Below are 13335 nucleotides of genomic sequence, written 5' to 3'. Positions count from 1 at the left end.
AAAGTGGATTTACATCGTGTAACGCTGCGCAAGGGTTGTTTTGCATATATAGAAACCGATTTTTCTTCAAATGGTTATCTTATCAGTGAGAGAACATTCGTTTATTTAACTAATCTACTAAAAGCAGCGAATTTTTTATTACTTTCAAATGATTCTTTATGATCAATAATTGTAACACAAAAATGTAAGATCGACTTCAATGATGAGTAAGCACTTGCTTATTCAGGGAAACTTTCTTTCTTTTAGCTGGATTGCTATTACTTCACAAAGATGAGCATAAGCATTGAACCTGTAACCTAATTGCATAACTAATATTATATTACTGAAAATATATGCACTGCTTGTACATTTTTCAACTTTCATGCCCAAGGTAGTGAGATGTTGGTTAGCAATTCTTTTAGATATTCAATAATTTTCTGAAAAAAATTTTTATTAAAAAGCCTAAAACTAAAAATACTTTGACTATTAATAATTTCTTGAACTTGACCGACTTTTCAAAATGTCATCTTCATAGTTATTCACAATCTTCATAGTAATCTGTGGTTAGCAAGCGCGATAAAGTCTCCACTTCAATATCATCAATAGTTAAATAGTAAGTCATTTTCACAATTATACTAACGTTCTATGTAGGTATTACTGCAGACAATATGTTAATTGCAAATTAATGGATTTCAGTTTCGCTGACTAATTCATAATTTGACTAATTTAATGACTTCGATTCAGTTCAGCTTCACGGCCTGGATATATAATAATTTTTATATAAACAAATATCCATACTAATGCACATCTCGTTGCGCACGCTTGATTAACGTGGTTAGCTCATGCCTGGGCAAAGCGTTGAAAGAGCATTGCTGAGCTATGAATTGTACGTTTAATGTGTGGAGCGGGTTGTGGTGAATATTCACAAAAACACACACAAGATGAAACTGATATGAGTCATTGGTTTTCTTGTAATTACTAATTGTTCAATTCATGAAATAAAAAGTACATCTCAGTAATTTGCCCATAAATGATTTGCGCTGCATATCTTAGAAGAGCTGGATACTGCTTTTTCAGTATTCCATTTTTTAATCCAAAAAATTACTAGCGTACTGTAATTGTCTTGTATATCATCAAATAAGTTTATTAAATAATGCTAATTTCGAAATTCTCATTTTTTATGTTATTCTGGTTGGTTTTTTGTACAATAGCCCTTCATCCGTGTTGGTCGTTGAATGCCGTACTTTGCTATGCTTTAGCGTTGCGCGGGGCTTTATATGCATTGCACGTATTAATTAACGTGGCATGGTTACGTTATCCATAGCGTAGCGCTTGTTCGCTTGATTAACGTGGTTAGCTCATGCCTGGGCAAAGCGTTGAAAGAGCACTGCTGAGCTATGAATTGTACGTCTAATGTGTGGAGCGGGTTGTGGTGAATATTCAGAAGCACACATAAGATGAAGCAGTTGAGAGGCATAGATTCTCTTGCAACTACAATCTGTTCTATTCGTGAAATAAAAAGGGCATTTCAATAATTTCCCAATAAATGATTTGCGCTTCATATCTGAGAAGTGCTAGATATTACTTTGTCAGTTTTCCATTTTTTAATACTAAAAATTGCTAGTTTCACGTAATAATCTTGTACATCATCACATAAGTTTATAAAATAATTCTTATTACGAAATTCTTATTTTTTATGTTGTTCTGGATGGATTTTTGTATAATAGCCCTACAATCATCTTGGCGTTGAATGCCGTGCTTTGCTATGCTTTAGCGTTGCGCGGGGCTTTATATGCATTGCACGTATTAATGAACGTGGCATTGTTGCATTAGCAATAGCGCAGTTAATTCCGTTAATTCGCTTGCGGAGTACGGGCCTAGTCAATGCATTTGCTTTCCTGCTGCAGTGTTTATAATTGTACTTTCAATGGTAACATGACATTTTCCCTTTTTCGCTACAATTCGAGAATTTCTTATGTTTATATATATGTGTGGTTTCTTCTTATTTGATTTTCGTTTGATTGCATTTATTCCTCATATCTTTTAAGTTGAGTTGCGCATTATGATAAAAAATATTATTTTTATGCGACGTGTTATATCTTGATTATTTTGATTAAAATAATATGAATGTTTGCGGCAATGTTTCCGTTTGCCTTTTTATGATTCACAGCTGCATTTTAATTTTATCATTTGTTTGTTTGTGCTTCAGGTCTATTTTAGGTATGGAATCCATTCGAATTCATATTTTTCAGAACTGTATTTCTTTTGAAATGCGCTTCGGACATTTGTTCCTCCATTAGATTCTCATATGTTCATCTAACAGAGCAAAAGCACTGCGTTGCTCTGGGTACTTGAATGTGAATATTCATAATATTGTGAAAATGATTTTTCGTCTTTGATGTAGATTGGAAATTTTTGTGTAATTTAATAAAAATGTTTTTCATACTGTTGCCATTTTCTAATAAAACGTTTTTAGAAAGTAATTGAAAAATTACTGGCACATTTCGAAACCAAATAAGTGTTTTGCTGATGAATGCCATTCTTTAACTCATTCTTCAGCATTCCTCAACTCTAGAATACAAATGCTAACTGTACTCTCTCAATAAACGTAAAATATGCATGTAGTGCTTTTTCAAAAAACTGCAGCTGAAGCAAAATTGACTTAATCGTTTGAATCAGATCGACATCTACTGAACATTTTCCTTCTCGATTTCAACTGAATTTCAACATTTTTCAAGCACCCAGAGGAAATTTCTGACAATTTCATAGGTCCTTAAGAGTGAAATAATGACAATCCGAAGTTCAAATGTAAAATATTACGTCATCATCATAGCTTTACCTAATTATATCAGTAATAACTTCATACATATCATTATTTGCTTTCACAGAATAATACGTCAAAACCATGCACGCTCTTCCTAATGAGCAATTAGTACACTTTATCATAATGTTTCTATACCGTTACGCTAAAACTGAGCAAAAATGAATTCACATCACCCAAGGCAATGTCATATTATTCTATTTCCTTGAAATTCAAATACTTTTGACAATGTCATCTTCACGCTTATTCATAGTCTTCATAGTAAGCAGCGTAAAGAACGTCCCTCAAGAAGTGCAATAAAATTTCCTCTTCAGTATAATCGATGGTTAAAAGGTAAGTGATTTTTACAGTTATACTAACGTTCTATGTAGGTACCACTACAGACAATATGTTAGTTGCAAATTAATGGACTTCAGTTTTGCCGACTAACATTCAGATCAGTTTCACGGCCTGGATATATAATAATTTTTATATAAACAAATATCCATACTAATGCACATTTCGTTGCGCTACGTAGCAACTTTGTTAAAATCTCATTTTATGAAATGGGATGTATGTAAAAAATATTATGTTGCAATAAATTATTAATTTGAAAAATCGTAACTTTCATCGTTTCCTAATTTTAAATCGTTATCATTGAATACAGTAGCTCAAATAAAACATCTGAATTTTATGCAGCTTGAATTATATTAATAGCAGTCAAGTACAAATTTCATATTCTTCTCTCACAACAAGGAGCATCCTTTTTAACAATTTCAGTCAGAGCCACTTGAGCAAATGGTGACAAAGCCCTATGCGTGACTATTAAAGATTTTATTTTTTTTGTCATTACCGTTAGCATCCAAATTTGGTAGCTGATTTACTACAGCAAAATCTCCAAAACTACGCTACTAGGAATTGTGTGAAAATGTGGCAATGGATTTTGCATTTCCTTTGATTCATCTATATCACTTGTTTGAAAGATTTTCGAATAGAAATCAAAATTTCATGGAATGAATAGACTTTGCTGTTTGGGGTGCTGAAAAACGTTGTTTCGCAATATTTGCATTTTCCTACCAACTTCGATTCATATGGATAGAGTAAATTGTTTTGAAATGTTTCATGGAAAAGAACCGTGAGCTTGTGCAATAAATGGCTCGAAGTGAACTTATCCATACAATGAATTAGCCAAGCTGCCAAGCAAATTTAACATTTATAGAAGAGAGGAAGTGAATATTGCGTCAGAATTGCATTCTCCTGTCATAATTTTCGCTAATATGTATTTGAGAAGAGTAGTCAAATGAAGAAATTACGCTTAAAAAAATTTGAAATTTTAAGCATTCTGTAACCAAAAAACGAAAGTCAGGAACAAATTTTGTTTGCAGGAGATACTTCTGTTCGCTCGATTAATTGAACATTGGCGATAAATCTTTGCAAATTCATTTATCTTGCATATTTATTTAATTGTATATTTTATTTCTTTTCTTTTCAATGGTACTAATATCGCATATTTCTTACTTCATTGTTTTGTGAAAAATGTCCAAAAATTTTTTCTCAAAACTTCTTCTTTTTCTTTAATAGAGGTTATTCGAAATGATAAACAATAGTGTTATGCAGCATCAGCATGAAACTATTTTGTAGTTTTCGAATAAATGGCTGTTTAAGTTAGCGCATTGCGCCTATCTTAATACATAGGGAAGCTGCCAATCTCTAACTACCTCAAAACATAACTAGGATGCGTGATTTTTATCGAACGTAGCATTTTCCTCTTTTGAGTTTGGAATGCAATCAAACTACGCTGCTTTTTGCAATATATAACTTGTTTCAGCAATCCATTTTTTCTTCATTTCACTCTGTTTTGATAAATTTGTTGGATGTTGTTTCAGAACAAACAAAAATGGAAATAATTCGCTCAACATACTCATTTCCTATTTACATATCTTTTTATTATGCTTGATAAAAATGAATTTTCAACATTATCTTCCTTTAACATACATTAATGCCTGAATGTCATAACGTATGCCTTGCATGTCGCTTTTTGTTCAAAAACTAATCATTTCATTTAATACCATGTAGTACATGGTATTTATTATTCAATTAGCGTTTCATTGATACCAAACATGTCCCTCTTTGAATTGTATTTCGCTTTTTGACTGTACCTATGTGCCTCATGTGACAATGTGGTTTTAATGTGGTACCTTGCTATTGCAGTTGTATAAAATTGAAATAAAAGTAATTAAATTAAATATTTATCACAACTCAATGTCCGCATCTATGGTATTTTTCTCAACCGCTTGATATTCACTTTAAAGTTCTGTAAAAATAATGAAATGTTGCTAGGAAAGTGCACGAATTTGTTATTGCATTTGTTATAATTGATAGCAGTAGTACCTGGAATAAATGCTCATAAATTTTGAATAATATGTAATCAATGATTTTTCGAGAAATTTATGAAACAACTGGTTTCAAAATTTGACATTTATGAAAGGAATAAATGCGATATTGCAACAAATTTGCATTTCCATCTCTTTATTTACTTATTTATATTTATTCATATATATTTATGTTTATATTTATATATTTTATTTATATTTTATATAATATGTATATAATATATTTTATAGTATATTTATATTTTATTGCGTTTGTTTATATTTAGAAATTATCACTTCAGAAGCGCCATTAATCGAAGAAATTACGTTTCAAAAGTTTGAAGATGTAAGATGCTGTACGTGATAAAGAAAAGTCAGGAAGAAATTTTATTTGATTGATATGATTTTTTCGCTGAAATTTTTAAATGCATTGTAATAAATTTTTTACAAAATGCCTTTCCTTGCATATTTATTTATTGTCTATATATTGTAATTCTTTTGTTTTCTGTTCCACTAATGTTCCATTTTATTTCAAGTTTTAAATCAATATCTCACCAAATAATCCACAAGCAATTTTAAGACAAAATTTATTGTTGTTTTCTAATTTTTCCAATTGATTCCCATGATTTTGAGAGTAAATCGTTTTATGGATCTAATCGTAAATGCCTTGGGCTATTTTTGCCTCTGCTGTTTTTTGGCGAACGGTTGAAGCCTTTTTTTCGTGACCCTTTCAAACCCAAATTTTTTTCTGTGGAGCAATCTTTTTTTAAATATGCGTTTTAGACATGTTATGTTTTCTGATGAAAATGATAATCGTAATCCAAGCAATTATGAGGGCGTTGAGGAGAGTAAATATAATGTGCAGTTTCCGTTAAAGCAGATTGGATCAAAATTGATACAGGTAATCTAAGCAACTGTACTCAGCACCTAAGAACTTTAGAGGCTGCTGCCAATTTTAACACCATCTTCACATCACGGTTTAGTATTAGAAAATTATTATCCTTAATTTCTGCTCAGTTCTCAATTTATACATCAAAATGCAAATTCATGTTTTTTCATCTCATCTACATGTACAGTAGGGTGCATTAGAAAAATTTAGAAAGATGAGAAGAAAATTGGCAATGAAATATTGTTAAGACCAGTGCCAAGAGCTCTTAAACACAAGAATGGCTAACAAACACGTTTTGGTGAATAGCTATGCTGCATAAAACATTATGTATCAAAATTGATACCTTGGGCATTAAAGGTTTTAATTATTAAAGTTACTTCGTATGTATTCACCCTTTATGTAATATAATACAATATAGATAAATTTATTTTTAAGTGTATTCTTCATGAATGTAAAAGAAGGAAAATTAGATTGATCAAACTTGTAAAATATTGCACTGCGCTGCTCATTTTGAATACACAATTTACTCAAATGTTAACATGTTACATATACTAAAAATCACGCATACTGATTCCGTTTCAAGGAAGTAGCAGAATAGTATAGATGAAGATAGACAATGCATCACATTTACTACATCTTTATTGCAAAAACAATGGGCATTTTTCATGAAACCCTCAATAACAGTATCATTCAACGTTGTAAAAAACAACTCAACAACAAAAGCATAAATTAAAGAAATGTTCGATTGTAATGCAATGTAATGTAATGTAATTACGGTTTTAGGATTAACAGTGAATTGATTTTACCTAAGGCAATGTCATATGCTAATTCCGTCGACTTGACCCAGTATAAATTTGAAGAATTTCATCCTCATGGTTATTTAGTCTTTCAGTGTGTTGAGCAGCAGTCAAGAAGAGCGTTCTGCTTTTCTCTTCAATACTATCTTCAGTAAGTGCTATTTCATTCCTGACCTTCTTTTCTTTTCTGTTCATATATACTTCACATAACCTGCTAATCACAAATGGAGTGCGACCAATATTGTCCAAGATGAATGTATTGAGGAATCCATAAGAAACCTGCAGAATAATTGCTGAAATCTACTACTGCCCAGTACATTATCCAAAATTTTGCCGAATAGTTTATCCTCAGTACCGGTACCAATACTTATGTACAGCCTCATTGAATTCCTCAACAAATCTTCTTTCTAATGGTGAGTTACTGAAACCGAATCACCGTATTAGTATTGATCACGTAACTTGTGGAGGCGTTTTAACGGTTTCCAACGTAACTGATGCTTTTTCTGTATGGTTGAACTTTAATTTTTGCACTTCATTAAATTTATTTTATCTTAGCCTATAGGTCTTCAACAATATTCCTGCTGAAAACTATCAGATTTCTATTTTCTTTTACTAACATTCATTCTATGCTTGGATGTAAGGGCAAAATTAACAATTTCCAGTAATGAGAGTTAAAAAAAGGAATTCATTTCAGAGATTCTTTAGAAATTGTATGTAATAAAATTTCATTTTCCGTTAACTGGTTCTTCCGCTTTTCTTTCAAAGATATCTATTATCCGCCTAAATATATGATGGTAATATAAAATATGACGTAGTATAAAGAATAACAATTTCAATTTTTTTACAACATACAACAATTACATTTGTTAATATAACAAATTGAACCAGTAATGCTAATGTACTAATTGAAATTGATGAAATGAATTTCCATACTATTTGCACTGTTCATCAGCTTACATGCCTTTAAGCAAAAGAACTCTGATTATAACAGACAAATTAATAAAACTACACTTATAATTTATGCTATTACGCTCTCACGCATCAAAAATAGGTTGTATTTCCAAAGGCAACTTTACTTACTGTCATACAATATGGCAGAATGCCGCCTTTGTGGTCACTTATTTAGTTTGACTTCATAGTAGAAGGCTCGTAAATTTAATCACACTCTTGTATATCGTCTATAATTAAAATGTAAGTATTATCGAAATGTGCAGATATTCTATGCATGATTTGCCTAATATGACAAATAAATTAGGTTTTTCCGGTTTATTACTTACATTGAAATATTATAATTTCCATGTTACTTTTGTTTTTTATAGTAAGTGCAGACAAACAAGTATCATATTAATATAGCCATTACTTGATCCATGAAACCACAACCCTTCATCATTTTCTACATGCTGAAATTCATTTGCATATTATAAACAAGTAAGTGATACAATAAATACATGGTTATGTATTGCGGATTTGCATGTTTATCATCAGATAAACAAATATGCAGTATCCATGTTGTAAAAGATAACTGAAGTCGAATAACAGTGCTTGATAATAATATTAAAATTCATAGGATTTGTTTTTAAATTTCTAATTCCTAATTACTTTTCCAGAGTGGGAATTGTTGGAAATGCATACATAGATCTGACAAAGGAAGAAAGACAATATGTAAATAGAAGACATTCATTGTTCTACCCATATTTCAGTCATTTCGAAATTTTGAAAATTTATGCTAATACATGACATTCATGGTGAAAAGTTAAAAGTGACTACTCCCCTGCTAATAAATAATGGTTTGTATACAGTAGCGTTGGTACGGGGAACGACTTGAGCGGCCTCTTCCTTATTTGGAAAATTTTATGCCACTCTTACTTATTCAAAAAGTCACTTTTATTGACAACGTATCACAGAAGTGCTCATCAGAAATAACAGATAATCTGTCGTTCACTATCATCCTTACAGTAGCCTCTTTTCTGCGGTTGATGACAGCACAAGATATAGATATCGTCTAAACAAGCCAGTCGTATTCACGTATTCATTCTCACAGAAAAATGCACTGATTAACTACTATGGACAAATAGCAACACTGCAACGAATGCGCTCGTAATTATGCAGCGTTTGGTTTCTGGTATAATTCTGCCATTTGATCTCAGTAGTTCAAGATACAAAAGAGGCGTACAGAAAGTCACTACTTGAGTTTGATCATTACTAATTCTTCGAATTTCAAGCCATTTGCAACTGCTTAGGAGTGATTCGAGAGGTCGGTTTGTTTTGCAAGTGGTCCTTCAAAAGATCTAAAGCGCTTAAAACTTTCATGAAGAAGCTGATTACCGGAAGATTGGTTTATGCAACAAAAATATAGCCACCTTGACACGCATTGAGGAACGAAACGGGCAATTAATACCGACCATTAGTAGAGACTTTGAAGCATATTACTGAGTGGAAAGACAGCAGCGCTGCCTCTAAAGCACAGCACTTACGAGTTGCAGTATGTCGATGGAGTTTTGTTATTTTGTTGGCGATTCATAGCAAAGTGCTTCCTTTAGCCTTGCTGCTTTAAAAAATACTCCAGGACTCTCACACTGATTTATTACGATGTTGTGACAAAGTGAATTCTAGAAGATTGTGGGACTAAATTAGACAGTCAAAATGGAGGAATAAAACGGGTAATAGTGATAGCATGGAAAACGTAGAACGTGGAAATATGCATATGATAAAGTAGGCAGAGTTTGTTGCAAAGATAGGTGCAAAATAGGATAGCCGTGGAAGAAAAGTGCATTTGTGGCGGCTACTGGAAAATTGTATCTCCTAATCAGTTTGACCTTTTTGTTTGGCTGATGCGGGAATGTGAAGCATTGTAGGAAGTCATCGGACGTCTAATTGTGCGCAAACAAGCACAAAAAGCAAAAAACACGAGCGGGAGTAAAATATATCTGGAATTTAGGCTTGAACCACAAAGCAATAAATTAATAGCATATGCGAATCTGCAGGTATTAATCTGATGGAAACCGGCTTGGCTTCACTACAGCTTCAGTGCTGTCAGTGAAATAAATACAAATCTTATTTCACATTAATGGCGCAATTCTAACTGCAAGTTTTATTTTACATGAGTACAGAGTGCAAAGCATGGATGATAAAATGAGGAAATTAAAAAAAATTATAATATTAAGTATGCATCACAAAATGAAACCATAGAAATATAATTGAAAATACAGTAATATGCATTATTAAAATTGCCAAATAACTGATAAGAAGGTTACTAAATAATGTACACATTAGAAAAAAGCGAACATTGTATTCATAGTAATATAGTTATTATTTTATTTCAATTATGTTCGATTAACGGTGGCGGTGCGCAACCAAGGTACAAGTAAAAAAAGCCACATTCAGTAGAAAATTTAATACTGAAACCTTTTTTCCTGATGCTTTGCTATGAATGCATATATATCTAAGTATCGAAGCATTCTTCAATTTGAAGATGCGTAAAACTTAAAATACTTCTAAAGCGGAATTCTGAATTACATATAGTTGAAAGTTCAAATTCTTGAAGGAATTTTTGAATTTTCACTTGCTTATTATGGCATTCAATTGCATTCTGAACTAAGCAGGTTATAAATATGACTAAGCGCTCAGTGTTTTCTATTATACAAGACAGAATAAATCCGTTTTTATACAGAAATTATTTAATTTTATCATCACTTCATGTCCTTTATGAAATTTCACATCATTAGGACATTAGATAAATCAACATTTTCATCCAGCTACATTTGCGTGTCAGAGGGGGCAACCAACGCAAACAATGGGCTCAGGGTGCACACCCATTGTTTACATTATGCTGACATTATGTTCTAATTCATCATTGTGCAGCATATTCAACTTACTTAAGACGGCTTTTAACGTTACGTGCGCTGTGTCTGACATTTATGCAAATAGGGGCCGTTTGAAAATTGCCTTTATATTAGTCAATCATAAGGCATATTGACTTTGTAGACTAATAGCAGCGTTGAATGATATTTGCTCAATCTGTCTCTGCATTAAATATTAAATAAGGCATGTTCTTAGATATAGAAAATGTTATCTTTTCAAACAAAGGCGTGGTGCAAATTCAACTAAAATTAGCATGCAATTTCAATTTGTTTGCTTTTGAGCTTAAGCGTGGCCCAAATAATGTTTGTACAACGAAATGAAATACGTTTCATACTTGTTAATCATTGGAAATGAACTTTATGTAAATTTTCCTGTGGCTACTATTAGTTGCTCTAGAAACTCATTTCAAATGATTGTAGGCGAACGAGGTGCGGCGAATGAACAATGGCGCTTTCAATGCAATGACAGACGAAGAAGACCATTAAAAACGGCTTTGTTTTTTTATTTATTATACAATATTTCATTAAATTAATTCTTCTACATTTAGATACAGAAGAATAGAAGCTAAAAGAAGACATCCCAAAGACAAGGGTAAGTTTGGTAAGTATGATTTGCTGAGTTAGTCTAATTAGTTAAACTTCACTGAGGAGTTCTTGAGTCTGTAATTTATATAAATTCGAGCTGTAAGTTATCGAGCATTTAATTCATATATTTGTTAATTAGTGTAATTGGACGTAGATCTTGAGTATTATTATAATTAATTTGAGTGGCTTTCCGCATTTGAACGTTTTCACGTCCCATGCCTTTTGAGTTGAGTTCAGGGTTCATTTGCGGAAAGAGAAATGGTTGCATAATTTGTCGATCATTTCAAAGGACAAATTTTGAGCATAGTGAGTTTTTAGCACTGCTATAGTTTGAGTATTAGAATAAGTAAATGTTTGAGAATAGCAGTGCAAGGATAGGAGGAATGTGAGATAGGGTGGTGTGCAGGAGTTCGACGGGTTACACTGCACGACGCGACCCTAACCGTATCAAATGATCAAAGTCCATATTTTCAAAGCTCACCTCTTCCTCTCCCGGTTGCGGTACCAGAGGCCTGCCGCCTTGCTCGGATCCCAGCAATGGGATCTCAAGCAAGGTTTTTTTTCAGCCCGACCGCCCCCGCGCCGCCCCCCGCCCTCCTGCCCGTTAACGGGGACTTCCCTCGGCGGAGCCTCCTAGTCCCGTGCTGGCCAGAGACCGGTTTCAAAGAGATGACCCTGTCCATTTGTGTGGAAATGGACGTTGTTTGAAATCTTGTGCAATGGGATTTCAACACCTATGTGAATTCGTAAGACGTATCTGTCCTAGAGGCAGTTATGCAAATTCGCAATTGACGTAGTGCTGAGACTCTGTTTCAGTGCCAATCTAGTGGTGATCGTTACTCCCCAAGAGGAACGGTAAGCGTCGCTATGCGTTTGTGTTATTGTTACGCCGGCTCTGACACTTGGCCTATGATTGACATCAGATTTGCCGTCACACCTTTAATTAGTTTATTTGGCGTTGCACCTTTCATCAGTTTAGGCATAATACATTTGAAATTAATCTCCATCGAGAGTTTCCCATTATAATCATGCTAAATAGTTAAGATCTATTAAGAACTTTTACATTAATTTTTTCATTTAGGAACTTAAATGATATATAAAATATAATGTTCATTCATCTAATAATTAAGCAAATTCAGTTTTTGTTTACATTACACTGTTTTAAAGTAGAAAAGTTTATCAGTTTTTTATTTACATTTCATCATATAAAAGATTTTAATTATTCATTAATTTAATAGTGATAATAATATATTCTTAGTGTAAAGCAGTTTTTTACATTAAAGAATGTAATGTCAAAGAAGATTTCTACTTTGAAACAGTGTAATGTAAACAGTTAAAAGGGGTGTAATATAGTGTAAAAAATTAAATTAACAATAATATATTTATTTATCATTGAAGAATTAGCTATTGTTTGAATATAAATTTTTCACTTATAAAAATGTTAATCGGGGTCTCCTTTAATTAGGTACTGGCAAAAGTAAACTTGGTATAAATGAAATAAACAATTAGTTTAGACAAGGTGCAACAAGTTTAATCTCTCTTTAAATAGGAATTAATTTTCCATAAATAGACTTGTTATTAATCCGTAACATGTAGGAAAACAAAGTATTAAATATGAGATTAATTTTAATATGGTAATTAGAAATTTTAAAATGCAAAGTAAATACAACACTGAGTATTTTAATTTTTAATTAGCTTAAATAACGTCACTAGTAACAACATATTTCAGCAGTGAGAGTTTTTCAATAAATGATTAACATACAATGTAAACACAAAAGTGGGTCATAATATTTTATAATTAGGTATAATAACGTCACTCGTAACTACATATTTCAGCAGGGATATTTAGTAGTTAATTAGGGGGTTTTAATTGCAAGCAAAAAACAGCAACTTACAGTAGTCAGTTTTATTTGAAAAGATAAGTAGGCATAATACATTAAATCAATAATGATGAGTTGTAAATCATACGGGTAAGTATGCAAACACGAGTTGGTTTCGGCAAGAACAGTACATTTAATTATTTACTATCAGGTTGTGAACGGCAATCCGATTG

The 13335-nt window shown here is 32.3% G+C and overlaps 2 protein-coding genes across 2 annotated transcripts; both read left to right on the top strand.

Annotated features, from left to right (window-relative positions):
• The first annotated feature begins 6790 nt into the window (after nucleotides 1-6790).
• On the top strand, nucleotides 6791-7422 carry Tsp_08422 (hypothetical protein). The gene is given in 4 exon segments (XM_003375382.1): nucleotides 6791-6807; nucleotides 6824-6915; nucleotides 7113-7324; nucleotides 7393-7422. 4 exon segments carry the CDS (start codon nucleotides 6791-6793, stop codon nucleotides 7420-7422), a joined length of 351 nt encoding a protein of 116 aa, XP_003375430.1.
• A 3685-nt stretch (nucleotides 7423-11107) lies between these two features.
• Nucleotides 11108-11990, top strand: Tsp_08421 (conserved hypothetical protein). The gene is given in 4 exon segments (XM_003375381.1): nucleotides 11108-11193; nucleotides 11246-11289; nucleotides 11689-11836; nucleotides 11849-11990. The coding sequence occupies 4 exon segments, from the start codon at nucleotides 11108-11110 to the stop codon at nucleotides 11988-11990; spliced, it is 420 nt and encodes a 139-aa protein (XP_003375429.1).
• The last annotated feature ends 1345 nt before the right edge of the window (nucleotides 11991-13335 follow it).

The sequence above is a fragment of the Trichinella spiralis genome, assembly GCF_000181795.1.
Source record: "Trichinella spiralis strain ISS 195 chromosome Unknown Scfld5, whole genome shotgun sequence".
NCBI lineage: Eukaryota > Metazoa > Nematoda > Enoplea > Trichinellida > Trichinellidae > Trichinella > Trichinella spiralis.
The sequence above is the reverse complement of the archived record's forward strand: the minus strand, read 5'-3'. Positions and strand labels throughout refer to the sequence as shown.

Bases quoted from the DNA above. Each gene is read 5' to 3' on its own strand.
- Tsp_08422 (XM_003375382.1), top strand. The intron at 6,916-7,112 runs GTTATTTAGTCT...GGAATCCATAAG, and splicing joins TGAAGAATTTCATCCTCATG to AAACCTGCAGAATAATTGCT. The intron at 7,325-7,392 runs GTAACTGATGCT...ATTTTATCTTAG, and splicing joins GCGTTTTAACGGTTTCCAAC to CCTATAGGTCTTCAACAATA.
- Tsp_08421 (XM_003375381.1), top strand. From the start codon at position 11,108: ATGATTGTAGGCGAACGAGGTGCGGCGAATGAACAATGGCGCTTTCAA. The intron at 11,194-11,245 runs GTTTTTTTATTT...TTCTACATTTAG, and splicing joins AGACCATTAAAAACGGCTTT to ATACAGAAGAATAGAAGCTA. The intron at 11,290-11,688 runs GTAAGTTTGGTA...GGTGGTGTGCAG, and splicing joins AAGACATCCCAAAGACAAGG to GAGTTCGACGGGTTACACTG.